This window comes from Osmia bicornis, chromosome 7, assembly GCF_907164935.1.
Source record: "Osmia bicornis bicornis chromosome 7, iOsmBic2.1, whole genome shotgun sequence".
In the NCBI taxonomy this organism is placed as follows: Eukaryota; Metazoa; Arthropoda; class Insecta; order Hymenoptera; family Megachilidae; genus Osmia; species Osmia bicornis.
Genome location: NC_060222.1, coordinates 594,589 through 608,592, shown reverse-complemented (window position 1 = coordinate 608,592; position 14,004 = coordinate 594,589). Strand labels below are relative to the sequence as shown.

The window sequence follows — 14,004 nt, the reverse complement described above, 5'->3', positions numbered from 1 at the left end:
CGGCAGCATGCAGCCTCTCGGAAAATCGAAGTGGAAAACTTCGCAATTAGTCCTCCCCCTCTTTCCAACCCATACCACCTAACCACCTCCCCCTCATTCCATCCTCACTTCATCCACCCCCATCCTATTGGACCGTCTTTGTCCGTCGGTAGACGGAGTAATTAAACGTCGTCTAATTAAACTCCTCATAACATTTTTATAAAGTTTCGTTCACCTGAATAACTTACGATTAAAGACCGTGACCTTTCCTTTGAACAAATTACGAATCATAAGGTGTTCTTATTTCCTTCCCTTCCCGGTCATTCTCTGTTTTTTATCGGTTCGCATCGATTGAGTTGACTCTTGTGAAATTAGATTGAAAATATAGATGGAGAAATAATTAAGTTTGATACAATAGAGCAAAATAATGATTCTTCAAGAATCAATTACGCGAACCTATCGTTGGATTAAGCACAGGTAATTAAGGCTACCGTCGCACCGTTATTTTCGGCAGAGAAATTTACAAAGGGACAACGAAGGACGCCGACAGTCGATTAAAGTGGAAAATTTCATGTACGAGCCGCATATTTTTTATCATGCGCGTTTCAGAAGCACAATGCACTTTGGCTGGGAATAAAAGGGAAAATGTGTGTTCTCCCTTCTTCTTCCCTTTTCAATTACACGCCGAGCATACGAAATAGAAATCGGTTAATTAGCGTGGAAAATGCTCGTAATGTTGTCTGCTTTTCATCGAGCGTATAAAAAATTCATAAACAAAGAGCTACAGAAAATTTCAACATCTCGAAACAATTCAATGTTCATATTTTAAAAATGATATATATATTAGAACGCGATAGATTGACGATTTTAATTATACTTATGTGATATTACTTGCTGGATGTTACTCTATTTTTAAGTTCATAATCTTATGGGAGGATGTGATCGTTTGCCCCGTAAATCCGATTACAAGAACAGATTTATTTTGACTGAAGCACGTGACCTAACAAAAACGTTTCGACCCTTAATCTGTCTCTTTATATTCGATTCGAAATGCAACACCTGCTCGCAAGAGAACAGATGCGTTTACCGCAACAGATTACGATTCATTCGTTGAGAGACCTGTCACATAACCCAAGATATCCACTGGCTATATTGCTTTTTATAATGTATTCCGACACACGAGCCCTATCCTTTTTAATATCCTGCAAAAATTGGGAAGGTTTTATTGATAGAACAACTTGTATACCAAAACAACTTGAAACGACCTAAGAATTATTTTGTCATAAGTCACAAAGCATCAATGGAATATAATACAATACTTTCCCTAAACGATTATTGCTTTCCAGCCGTAAATATTTGGTAAACAGGGTAGGTGTATGGCAGCTCAGTCGGTCTAATCACCTCGCGTTATTTGAAGTTCGCCATCGTCGTTTGCGATGGATTAACCGGATGACTTATGGCTTCGAACGATCGGAATCGATGATTTTTCCGACTCTATCCCGCAAACGACCACCCTAACGACCCTCCGGCGTTTCGACAAACACGTACAGAGACAGGGTTATGGTTATAAATTATGAGAGATATTAAACCGTGAAACCAGCCGGGCGGGAGCATCAATTTACTCGGGGGTGATTCTTGGTAGCGGTCAGGATTCCCTTAATACCACCACGATTTACTGACTCCGCGTACAATTAGAATCTTGACTGTTACCCTCGGGAAACGGGCAATATTTCGGGGTGTAAGATAACAAATTTAACTACACAGATTCGGGTAAAAGCTATTTGTACGGTTCTTTATGGTCGGTAGCTGTGATTAATATTTTTCTAAATATTGGAAATATTAACGTAGGTACATAAAAAAATTGTTCTCTTACTTAAAGAAAGAAACATCGATCGGTGAAAATGATTTTCTTGCAAGGACCGCGTTCGCGGGAAACTTGTCCGTATAAAAAGTCACGACAATGGCGGAACACTCAGTTTTCTTGGACTTTCCCTGCTTGGTTACTCTTGGGGTAGCGGATAAATGGCTACCTCGTTTCTTGTACACCCTTCTTCAAGTTGATTGTAGCAGGGGATGGGACGCGACGGCAGAAGAACTGTTGAAAGAAGGGACAAAGGAGGACGCGAAAAACACCGAACGAAGATGATAACGTTGCCTCCCTTCAAATTATTATACTAGCTAGCCACCTATACTCTAGCACGTTCAACTTTTTAATTACATTACGCTTACTCTCTCCTCTGAACCGACTGAACCAAACGCTAATTGCCTATTTAATCCTCTCCGATATTAAACTTAATTACATTGTATTCCATTATTCGCCGGAGGGTGAGAATTCGTCTTGAATCAAATCTGTTAATTAATATTTATAACGTGTTTTCGCTGAAACGAGGTAACTCGGAGAGGAAGCACGCAACGAGGATGAGCAACGACATTATCATCTTTCTGTTAGCTGATCGAAAAGGATAAGACGATTTGCGAGCTGGTAAAGTGAACGACGGCGAACATTTCGCGGCGGTATTGTCTGCCTGTGTCCGTCGTCGCTTGTGTACGTAGCTTAACGCCCACGATATCAGGTTGCCGAGCGACCCGTCGCTCTGGCAGGAAAATTTAATTTCAGCTGACAACATCCTGTTTCGCTACACACTGTGCTCAGCATTCTACGAAATCGCATGCGAGACGATATCGACGAGGATGGTAAGCAATCGACGATGATTCTCTTTTGGATGCTAGACTATTCTATCAATGACCCATTCCACCACTTTGCTGTTTCGAATTTTTCTTAATTTTTCAAACAGAGAAAAATGTATAATCTAGGAATAAAAGAAGATAACTATTTCAAATGATTTTAAAATTATTCATAATTCTGTATAAAATAAGATTTCCTTGTACCTTGCAACAACTACTAGCTAGGACCAAGCATGTTTCAAGCCTCGAACCGTATGTATCGGATAGCTTGAAACATAGCGAGTTGAGGATTTTCCAATGTGATACTACTACCACCAGCATCGCCGGTAGAATCCCTGACGAAAGCCACGACACGGCCTGTGCATACAAACGTTTCAGGGTTCGCCGTGAGCGAGAGCTGGCCTGGCGTTCGAATGCGTGCAACTCGCACGAGTGGAAAATACCTCAGAAGCTGAGGATGGCTACAACCACTATTTGTTCTAGTCTAGTCTCGCTAGCATCTCGTAGCCACCCAATTTCCCCTACCTCATCATCCCTTGTCCTGTTCCAACACCCTTTCGCCTTTCCGTCTAACCCCCGTTTAGTAACCCTCGCCTCTATACGCGACCCTTTCCTCATTTCCTTCTCTCCCACCCTCCTCCTAGCAAACCCTCCTCCGGTTCGCGTGTCCGTCATCCTCTGTGTTACTCTTTTAGCCAGGATTCTCCGGCAATCACCAACCTCCCTTCTGTGGACCTCTTTCTCTACCGTTCCCCGTTCGTTACGTCCCCACTCACCCCCTACTACACTCCACCACAAAATCCTACTATACTAGTCAAATTTCTTCTTTCTTCCTAATAGATTTATTATGAACGAATCTTATGGAAATAGTGTATCGAGTTAAATAAAAATCATTTTAGCGGAGGAGGTGAAACGATATTTGTGGAAATTATTTATTAACCCTCTGACGGTGAAGCCGAATTTTCGTTAAAGAGACTTGGCTTTCGGAATGGACTTAAATTTTTCGAGTAAGTACGCAAAAAATTTCGGGGATGAAATATTCTAAATGCAGGATGAAAAAGCAGCAAGCATCCGATATTCGGTGTGCCATCATTTTGTCGTGGAGTGTAGTTTCGTGCGTCTATTTATCCACCTAGCGGTATGATATTACACCCCGGGGCACACTTCGGCATTCCCCCACGCAAAAGCTGGCTGCTGCTGTTGCAGTGGTGGTAGCACCCCTTCGAAACGCACCCCTAGCCGGGGCCACGCCCAATCGTAGCTCACCGAACACCTCCTATGCAGCAGCCAGTCCATTGGCTCGGGCTGACTTTGCGTCATAGCCACCCCGGCACTTGCACCGCGTGTTTCACGGATGAGGGTACGTGGCCGCCGACCGACTCGACTCCTCTGTCGGCTGATTGCGAGGGCATCGGCTCACCGACAGAGACGAAAGAAGAGCAAGAGAGCTTTGGATCGAGGAAACAAGGCTGCAGGGTAAAGGGAGATGCGTAACAGGCTGAACGAAGATAGAGGACAAAGGGTAGATCGAAGGAGGAGCAAGAGGAGGAGGTACGGTCGGTGGCGAAGAGGGTGTTGAAATTTAGGAGGCTTCATTTGGACCATTCTTTTAACGGCGTATCACGCGCCGCTCCGTAGTTATTACGCTTATACTCGCATTTTTTTTTCTTTCCCTCTTTCTTTCTATCTTTCTTTCTGTCATTCTGTTATTCTATTTTCTACACGCGAAAGCTTGCTTTCTTTCGCGAAATCAACCGCGACCCGCTTGATCGTCACCGTACGCTTTGTCGCTGTACGTGTGGACGAACATCTTCACACCTTCTGAGGAGGAAATCTGGGTTAAGAGGCTGACCTCGAGGCTCGATGGCTTTTTGCCGAAGAAACTGTTCTAACCATTGGCGTAACTTAAATTTTTCTTGGATTCAATAATAATGCGAAATAGAAAATTGAAAATTCAATTACTAATCATTCAGTTGATATCCCCTCAAAGGGTTAATTAGAACACTACCACGATTTTAAAATGATTTCGAGGATACCACATTTACAAAATCAAAAGCCTACTTAGAGGTGGTTAGCCGTGGACGAGCGTAACCAGCAGCCACTCTGCGACTTATCTCGCTAAAACACACGATTTTTCTTACGGATAACAACGGGGGCTGTTGTTCCCGTGCCATTACTCGAGAGCAGTCGCAGCAGCTTTGATCAGCATGGTAATGCATCGGGCCGTATGAAAAAAGCTCTGAAATTGCAACTGGTTTGAAACCGTTCAGACCAGAGGAGATTTAGGGTGAACAGTTGAGCGTTGAAAGGCCTAATCGTCCCGGCAGCCTCTTTGTACGCAAAGTTAATAACGTGTATTTATGTATTTGCCACGTTTAATTGCCTGTGCGGCTATTACATTCGCTCTGAAATGCTTGCTCCCGCCTTGAATACACGAGGGAGGGTAGTATTAAGTGCTTGCTCGAGTGCTCTGCGAGTCTGGCAATGACACGAGACTTTGATGCCGCTTATAGTCATCGTTTTATCATTATTTAGGATGTTTATGATGTTAACTTATATTGAAGACAATATGTACTTACATCTTATTGATAATAAAGTATTTAACTTACTTGTAAATGAAGTGATGATTAAAATTATTGCGCTTCCCGAATCACAAAACTACTACAACCACCTAGCACTCTATCCCGGAACTAACAAATTGAAATTTTAATTTTAATTCCTGCCACTAAAAGCGCTGTGATTTAATGCGATCTACGTTGATAAGGCAGGTTGCAACACGAGTGGCGGTAGCACTTCCGCATGAATGTTTACGCGGGAGAATTTGAATTGATATTTATGCTACTACATATACGTATTACTTTGGTCTTGAGAATTTCTGCTTCCCTTGTAACGCCATCTTCCCTAGCGAACCCTACTCGATACTCATAGACTTATATAGTCTGTGATTTAGCAATAAAATTAAAAATTTCAATTTACATATAGCGCAATATCTGTGACAAAAATATGAGTTAACCTAATGTTGTTCAATGTCATTTTTTAGGTCACAGACGTAGACGATAGACAACATGAATGTTCCTAATAATTAATGAAAAACTACGAAAGCAATATTTAAAAATGGTTTATATGTATTTAACGTTTTATATGTAATTTCATTGAGATAATAATTGAAACATCATAGGTTTTCAAAAGTGAACTGCAGATAAAATACTATTTTATAAAAATGTCTATTATATTACGAACAGTGTTATTTAAACCTCATATTAATTATTCAAGAAACCCAAGGTACCTTTAATAATACATGACTCAAGATGTATTGTAATATTCATGTTACATATAATCAAATAATGCAATTTTTGTTGTAGGAATTCACTATTAGTGTTTGTGTCAAAACACAGAAATAAACCATTCAACATAACTAAAAGAAAATTGAATGACAATGTTCAAAAACCTACCATAAGTAATACTTCTACCTCAAGAATCTTGCCATCTATTTTAAAATTTGGTTTCAGTAGTTTAGGAGGAATAGCAACTGCATGCTTGCTAAAGTCCCAAAATTCTATTGTACAAAGTAAATCACTTAAACTTTCAAAAGATGTTAAACATGATGACAAAGAATTAAATTTTAAATGGAAAAAATTTTTAACATATCTGTATCCATATTTTTGGCAATTATTGGTAGCATTATCAGTAAGTATATATGCATGATATTCATGTAAAAGTACTGTTCTGATATGGCTTTATTTTAGAGTGCCCTGATCGTTGCTATTTTAAACATTTGGATCCCACAAGGTGTGGGTAATGTTATAAATGTGTTGACACAACTTTATCAAAGTAAAGAAGATGATGTCAGAAATATGCTCAGCCAGCTTACAGAGCCTGCATTTGCAATGGCTCGTTTGTATATTGCTCAAGTATGTAGTTAAAGATTTTATCAAGTTATGGAAATCTTCTATTTCAAATAATTTAAATGAAAAAGAAATTGTCAAACTTGAAATTGAATTTCAGCAAACTTTGTTCCTAGGCATTTTTTACATTTGTGTACATCTATACACTTTCTCACGTGGGTGAAAGGATAGCGATGAATTTACGAGACGATTTGTTCAAATCAATAATAATGCAAGATATCACGTTTTTCGATAAAAATCGTAGTGGTGAAATAGTAAGTCGACTAACCACTGATATCCAAGATTTTAAAAGCACTTTTAAAATTTGTATATCACAAGGTTTGAGAAGTTTTACACAAATCATTGGATGTGTAGTATCTGTAATAATGATTTCACCACAACTGACCACTGCTATGGTACTGTCTATGTCCTCTATAATTCTTGTTGGTTCAGTGCTTGGGAAAAGTTTACGAAAATTATCAACAGAAGCACAGAATCAAGTTGCTAAATCTACAGCTGTTTGCGAGGAAGCTATACAAAATATTAGAACGGTAAATACATAAAAAAAATTTGAATTTTCATGTTAACTATACTATTCAATTTTTTTAAATAGGTAAAAGCATTTGCAGCAGAGGAGAAGGAAGTAGAAATGTTTTCTGAAGAAGTTAAAAAAAGTGCTCAATTATATGAAAAATTAGGTTTTGGAATTGGTATGTTCCAAGCAGGAACAAATTTGTTCCTTAATGGGATTTTACTTTGCACATTATATTTTGGTGGACATTTATTGTCTACTGGACAATTATCTGCAGGAGACTTAATGGCATTTTTAATGGCTACACAAACGATACAAAGATCTCTATCTCAATTATCTCAATTATTTGGAACATATGTTAGAGGTATTAGCGCTGGCGCTAGAATATTTGAGGTACACCTATAATTCCACACTTTGTATCATTTCGTAACCATTTCTCATTGTTAGATATTTAACGCTATTTAATTGCTTGCTACAGTACCTGGACCTGCCGCCATCACCAATGATGGTTAGCGGTGAAATAATCACAGATCAGTCTCTTGCCGGAAATATAACTTTTAAAGATGTGAAATTTAGGTATCCTACTAGACCGGACCATGTTATATTAAAGCATTTTAACTTACACATTCCTGCCGGAAAGACGGTAGCTATTGTTGGCTCCAGCGGTAACGGGAAGTCGACGATAGCCACGTTGCTAGAAAGGTGATATAATTAATTAATTAATTAATTATTGAATAAAGTAAATCCATTTTGCATTACATACCTTGTTAACACTCGTCATAAAATACTTTAGATTTTATGATGTTAACGAGGGAGCAATTATGATTGACGGTAAAGACTTAAGGTCGCTCAATGCTCGGTACCTCAGAGGTAACGTTTTAGGATATATAGATCAAGAACCTATTTTATTTGCTACCAGTATTATGGAAAATATACGGTATGGAAAGCCTGATGCTACAAATGAAAATGCAAGTATCATTGTTTTAGTATCATAGTATATTTTATGGTACTTACCGCTAATATGATTAGGTTGTTGAAGCTGCCAAAGAAGCAAATGCTCATGAATTTATCATGAAGTTCCCGAACGAGTATGATACACAAGTTGGTGAAAGAGGAACACAATTATCTGGAGGTCAAAAGCAGCGTATCGCTATTGCACGAGCTTTACTCAAAAGGCCGTCCATTCTAATTTTGGATGAAGCTACAAGGTAAAAATTATACAGGATTATTATAGTCCCAGTAAATAACTCATATTATTTATTCGGTTTTAGTGCATTAGATTACGAGAGTGAAAGAATCGTCCAAAAGGCACTAGAAAATGTTGTACGTGGTAGAACAGTTTTAGTAATTGCTCATAGGTTGAGTACAATTAAAAATGCTGATATGATCGTTGTTCTACAACGTGGAGCGATCGCAGAAGTGTGTATCAAAAACCCTAAGTGCCATTTAATTTATAATTAAATATTAACTAGCATAATTTGTTTTCAGATGGGTACCCACGCAGATCTAATAAAAAGAAGGGTCTATATTATACTTTAGTAAACGAACAAGATAGAGAAAACAAATGATGTTAGTGAAATTCTAGACTATAATACAATTATTGAAATAACTATTTATTTATGTAGGGAATGTTTGGTGGACTACCTCAGGGTTTAATATGTACACACTTATAAATATACGCGTATCTTATTAAGTGTACATAATTTATTTCTTACAGCTATCGTACTTAATAAGTTACTGTACAAATATTGAAATGAATATTATACTTATGTTTTCTAAATAATTTTCAGCTTTGAACTCTACTTAATATGTCTATCAAGTGTCGGTCAATCGTATCAATGATACTTAATACTGCTGACATAATTGGTAATATAACGTTCGCTGATATTCTTCCTCTGGAATGTATCGTTCTCAGCATGGTCATAAATTCTTTTTCTCTTATATCATTTTCTTTCGACGTAGTGTTCTGCTTATCTGCAATCAAAGAATGCAGCCGGTTATTATGTGACTCTGAACTGAAGAGGTTTGTTTTTTTACTTACTGTTCTCAGAATTTGATACTTCCACGTTTGAGACGTTCTTTATATTAAAATTAGCTGCCGGTTCTTGAACATTATTAGCCGTTGATATTGTAGTGGTCGGTAAAAATGTAGGTTCTGTATTTGCATCGTTAAAATTTACTGTTGATAATACATTACTGTTTTCATTTCCGTTTAAAGACTCTTTTGTAATTGCAGCTGAATCAGTAAATTCCATTTCTGTAGTTTGAATTTCGGTGCTACCAGTTGATAAATCAGCCGGTGCCATTGTTGAAGCAGCGGTAACTTCTGTAGCCTCAACAGTGGATTCTTCGACAACTTTTTCTGTTACTACCATACCGATTTCTGTATTAGAAGTTATTAAATCAACTATTGAAGTTTCTGTAACAGCTTCAGTAGTTGATCCTTCAACAGATTTTTCTGTTTCAGGTGAGCTGTTCATAACAGTAGTAGTTTCTGTAAAGACATTCGTTTCCTCTTTAGATACAAGTTCCTGCTCGTTTGTTGCTGAATACGCAGTAGAAGTTTCGGTATCTAAAGAATGCAACGTACTCGAAGCACGTTCTGTCGAAGCAGTTACATCAACACGAACAGTTACTTCTGGAAATTCAGTGGACGTGAAATCATTAAAGGAAAAGGTGGACGTAGGTTCGTCATTATCATATGTCGTTACAGAAACGGTATTTGTTATAGCAGTATCCTCTAAGTTTTCCGTAGAAGATATTTCGTAAGTAGTTGTCTTATCAGTATCATCAAAATCAGTAATATGAGTCAATGATTCGGTACTCGTAGATTTTTCAATATTTCGCTTCTCTTTCGTAATCATAGGAGCACAAAATGATACGGCTGAGTTTTCCTTTTTACAGCTGGATGAGAAGCTGCACATTTTTGTTTCCACGTTGTATGCCGTATCTTTTGGACAACTGAAGATACTGTGGAACATCCTGTGCCCATTTGTTTCACAAGTGTAGAACAAGGTGCAATCATCTGGTACCGGAAACGAACCAGGCTTCTTGCATTCAGGAAGTTGAATGGATTCAAATGTTTCTAAATTTGGTTGAACGGTGGAGGAGATTAATCTATTCGGATCGATGTTGACGCATTTTTGTAGACGACTCTCAAAATGTTGTCCTTGGAGGCATTGGGCCAAAATTGTTTTATTATCTTTGCAAATGTAATAGTACCCGGGGTTGGTACAGTGAGGCTGCAAAGTGTTGATGCCACACGAATTTGTACTATTTATGTAGAGTACTCTACCACCACCTGTTATGCCTAAACAACGTCCCTCTTCTTCATCAAAGTATTGGTTGAGACTGCACGTTGGAGGATCGGGTTTCAATGCTCTAGAGTACCTATGGGCTCTTCTGTGTGCGATATTTTTGTTTGGAGCATCAATATCCTGTAGATAAAGAGGAATACATTTGTAAAGAGTTATCTTTAGAACTTTTAAAATAATCAGAGTCCAGCCAATGTTAGTAGCTTTTAGAATATTGATTATTTTAAACTATATACCGTATCATTTTGAAAATATGTGAAAAACTTACGATCAGTTTTTTCAGTGGCTGACCAATGGTGAGTAAAGTTAACTGAAACAGTAGAAGCAAAATGAAACTCTTCATATTTGATGCTTACATCAATTAATTAGTAAGAACCGAAGAGATTTCTTTCTTTCACTATCCAGACCGATGGGCACACACGTTATTTCGTTTTCAAAAGTCTTATGATTCTCGCGGCAGCGCGTACCGACACTTTTATATCAAAGTCGTGCTCGATAATTATTGTGCGTGATAAGACTATTCAATTAACGTCACTTTTGGCGATGAGCAATTGCGTGCAAGTCCAATAACTTCATTCTCGCAAAAAATGATTATCGCTGATCGTTTGAATGAAATTTAAATATTGATCATTAATTTACGATGGTAAAATGCATCAATGAGCACGTTTCATAATTCTGTAAACAAAAATACATGTCTAAAGTTATTCATAATAGCGAGGATAGAAGATTATTATGTGATTCCTCAGGAAATGTGGCAAGGAGGAAGGCTAAATATTTAGAAATAAAAACAAATATTTATTACACGGCTATACTGGCAATAGATAATAAGTCAGTAACAAATCTTTATATACAGTGTTTCGTTGAAGTACATATCTACAAGATGATCTTTGTTTGCTCATTAAAATACCAGTAATTCATCTCCCGGTACGCTGAAATAGGACTCGATTCTAGGATTGCATATCGTTGCTCGTAATCAAAGTAGTGGCTGTACAATTTTTTTTAGATTAACCGTTGTTCATTTTTCACCCTGATAATTCTTTCAGCAATCATATTGTGGCACTCGGAACGTGAAATTATTACTGGTTACGATATGAATCCCTGCACCGTAATATGGCATTACATAATGCGAACCATCCGCGGGTCCTACGATCTGTGTTGCTATAAGTATTACATCAGCAAATTGGCCAAGAAAAAGAAACCCCAAAGTACTCAGCTTGAGAAAACCCAATGCTGGATACCCTAGGTAAAATCTATCTGCTCCAAACATGCCAAGAAATATTGAGAGTAACAGTGATGTTTCGAAAGAATATCCATTTCTGCAATATAAAAACACATTTCATTTATTATATTGTTTCAGTTCAATAACTATTCTTACTACTTAATTATCACTACTTACGTCCATTTACAAGGAATATCCTTCTTGAATGTATTATTTTTTGTTTCTGTACAAATGAGGCCATCCGCAGCCAGACATAACACTGTTAAGAAGGTTAAAAAGGGTAATGAACAAAGTCCAAGCTTTATATTTGTAAGATCACAAACAGTCAGCAACAATGGACAGATAACACACAAATGAATTTTATAATAATCAATCAGCGCGTAACAGAAATATTAAGAGGAATATTTATTGCATACAGGTTATGTTCAACTGTTGTTCATTTTCAATATATTAATAAAAAGAAATGGGAACATCATATACCTTTGGCTTTATTTTCCTTAGTACAACCTTTTGGTTGCTGTGTTTTTGGATCTATGAAATCATAATCGGGATGAGGGCAGATGTATTGTCCCATTCGTAGGTTACTGCAGTCAATCTCATACGTGTCCACACCATTACTCAGCGGTATTAAAATAACAAGCAAGAAAAGTCCGCTAAGGAATTGCATCAGATGAAACATACCGTTTCATTTTATAACAATTACTGCGAGTACCACACTGTCACTCGATCCACACCATCTCGTAGTTTCTCGACTTCCTATGCATGTTTGTTGTATTTTGAACGAACGGCCATTACGATCACTTTCCACTAGCGCCAACTACTATAAATCTTTGCGAACTACATTCGCACTTACCCAAGATAGAGGACTTTCATAGTTTTCTACTTTCCGGTGATCAATTTCCGTATTTCAATTAATAAATAATACAGAATAGCATCTTAGCTTTCTTCTAGTATAAGTTTTATGAACCTCCTGCCAGTAATTGATCATTAGCAAATTTTTAGATTGATCGTTCCTGTAGGTTCGATCCGTCGTCCTTATAATTATTTATAATTAATCAATTACTGGCTGAATCCTTACAAAACCTGTATGCAAAAGTTGCTACGAGTATGTAGATTAAGAATCAATTATGAAAATACATAAATTGTTTCTAGAAAATGTGTTATTAATGATCCTTCCCTATTCCGTTCCCTGTTAAGTTGCGTTAGTTTTGGAGTAATAAACAATGGAAGACCGCGACGACAGTCTAGCATTTTTCTTCGTTAAAATGGCTTCTTCGTCAATGAAAAGCACTCGGAAAACCTACAGCTTTGAGGAACGGGAAATTTTGATAACCTTGATAAATAAATACGAGGATATCGAGGATAAAAGATCCGATCCAATATCGATGTACAAAAGAAAATCAGCATGGTCTCAGCTCGCTAATGAATACAATTCCATGGTAGGACCCCAAGGGATGCGTTCCGCGGTACAATTAAGACGATGTTGGGAAAATATGAAGGCCTGCAAACGAAATCGGGAGGAAAAGAAATTACGGTAAACAGAATTTTATCGTCTACACGATAAACATCCTAATTAAAAAAAAAACAAAACATGGTTATAAAAAATATTTTGTTTTTCCAGTATGTCAAAAAGTTTTTATCAATTGTCCAAAGATCACGTGCGATTGAAAAGTTGGGAGAGTAGGAATTCTCTACCGGAAATTTCAAGACCTACCGGAAGTGTGGGGTTACCGCCAAACGTGGTGTTCGAACCAAAGGAGTCGGAACCATTCACGTTGCAAAGTGTTTGCACTACGAAGCCTTTGAAATCAAATTTGAAGGAGGAACATAATTGTAAAGATACAGGTTACACATCCATATCTTCACCTTCTTATTTTTTTAAAAATTTAATTATCCTCAAAAATATCATTGAATCATTTTATTGTTTCAGATTCTAGCGCAGATAAGACCGATTCGAATTTATTGTCGCACGGTCCAATGGCGGAGTGTTTCGAAAAATTATCCAACGATACTTCAGTTGCTAAGAATTTGGACAAGGAAGAATCACCGAGAAAGACCCGTCTGATATTCAAGTCGAACGCAACGCAAACGTTAATCTCTCCATCGTCTCGCAGAACAAAAAGGTCTCATCATAAAGAAGAAGAATTGCACGTATTAGCTTTGTCGGAAGCGCAGATGAAGGTCGACATCGCTGCCATGTTAAAAGAGGAGGCCAGGATTAAATTGGAAGAGGCTCACTATCGTAAAGAGGAGGCTAGACTGAGAATGCTCCTTTTTACCTACAAATTAGATAGGATAAAGGAGGATTGATACGAGAATAAACTAAAATGAAATGCACCTTACAAGGATAGAAGAAAATGAAGAACGGTTTAACTAGAAATAAACCGACCG

General features: G+C 37.7%; 4 protein-coding genes across 4 annotated transcripts; 2 read left to right on the top strand and 2 right to left on the bottom strand.

The window, feature by feature from the left end:
* The first annotated feature begins 5,625 nt into the window (after window positions 1-5,625).
* On the top strand, window positions 5,626-8,773 carry LOC114874021 (mitochondrial potassium channel ATP-binding subunit). The gene is given in 11 exon segments (XM_029182908.2): window positions 5,626-5,946; window positions 6,027-6,351; window positions 6,411-6,575; window positions 6,686-7,099; window positions 7,162-7,473; window positions 7,559-7,782; window positions 7,874-8,048; window positions 8,110-8,288; window positions 8,352-8,499; window positions 8,569-8,587; window positions 8,590-8,773. Coding segments are annotated over 11 exon segments (2,082 nt in total). The 5' UTR covers window positions 5,626-5,884; the 3' UTR covers window positions 8,649-8,773.
* On the bottom strand, window positions 8,767-10,753 carry LOC114874022 (mucin-5AC-like). The gene is made up of 3 exons (XM_029182909.2): window positions 10,663-10,753; window positions 9,122-10,517; window positions 8,767-9,054 (listed from the first exon to the last, which is right to left on the bottom strand). The coding sequence occupies exons 1-3, from the start codon at window positions 10,735-10,737 to the stop codon at window positions 8,867-8,869; spliced, it is 1,659 nt and encodes a 552-aa protein (XP_029038742.2). The 5' UTR covers window positions 10,738-10,753; the 3' UTR covers window positions 8,767-8,866.
* Window positions 10,754-11,168: 415 nt separating this feature from the next.
* On the bottom strand, window positions 11,169-12,405 carry LOC114874023 (TM2 domain-containing protein CG10795). Its single transcript, XM_029182910.2, has 3 exons — window positions 12,094-12,405; window positions 11,791-11,872; window positions 11,169-11,710 (listed from the first exon to the last, which is right to left on the bottom strand). Exons 1-3 carry the CDS (start codon window positions 12,290-12,292, stop codon window positions 11,434-11,436), a joined length of 558 nt encoding a protein of 185 aa, XP_029038743.1. The 5' UTR covers window positions 12,293-12,405; the 3' UTR covers window positions 11,169-11,433.
* Window positions 12,406-12,526: 121 nt separating this feature from the next.
* On the top strand, window positions 12,527-13,923 carry LOC114874026 (myb/SANT-like DNA-binding domain-containing protein 3). Its single transcript, XM_029182915.2, has 3 exons — window positions 12,527-13,147; window positions 13,235-13,458; window positions 13,544-13,923. Exons 1-3 carry the CDS (start codon window positions 12,837-12,839, stop codon window positions 13,921-13,923), a joined length of 915 nt encoding a protein of 304 aa, XP_029038748.1. The 5' UTR covers window positions 12,527-12,836.
* The last annotated feature ends 81 nt before the right edge of the window (window positions 13,924-14,004 follow it).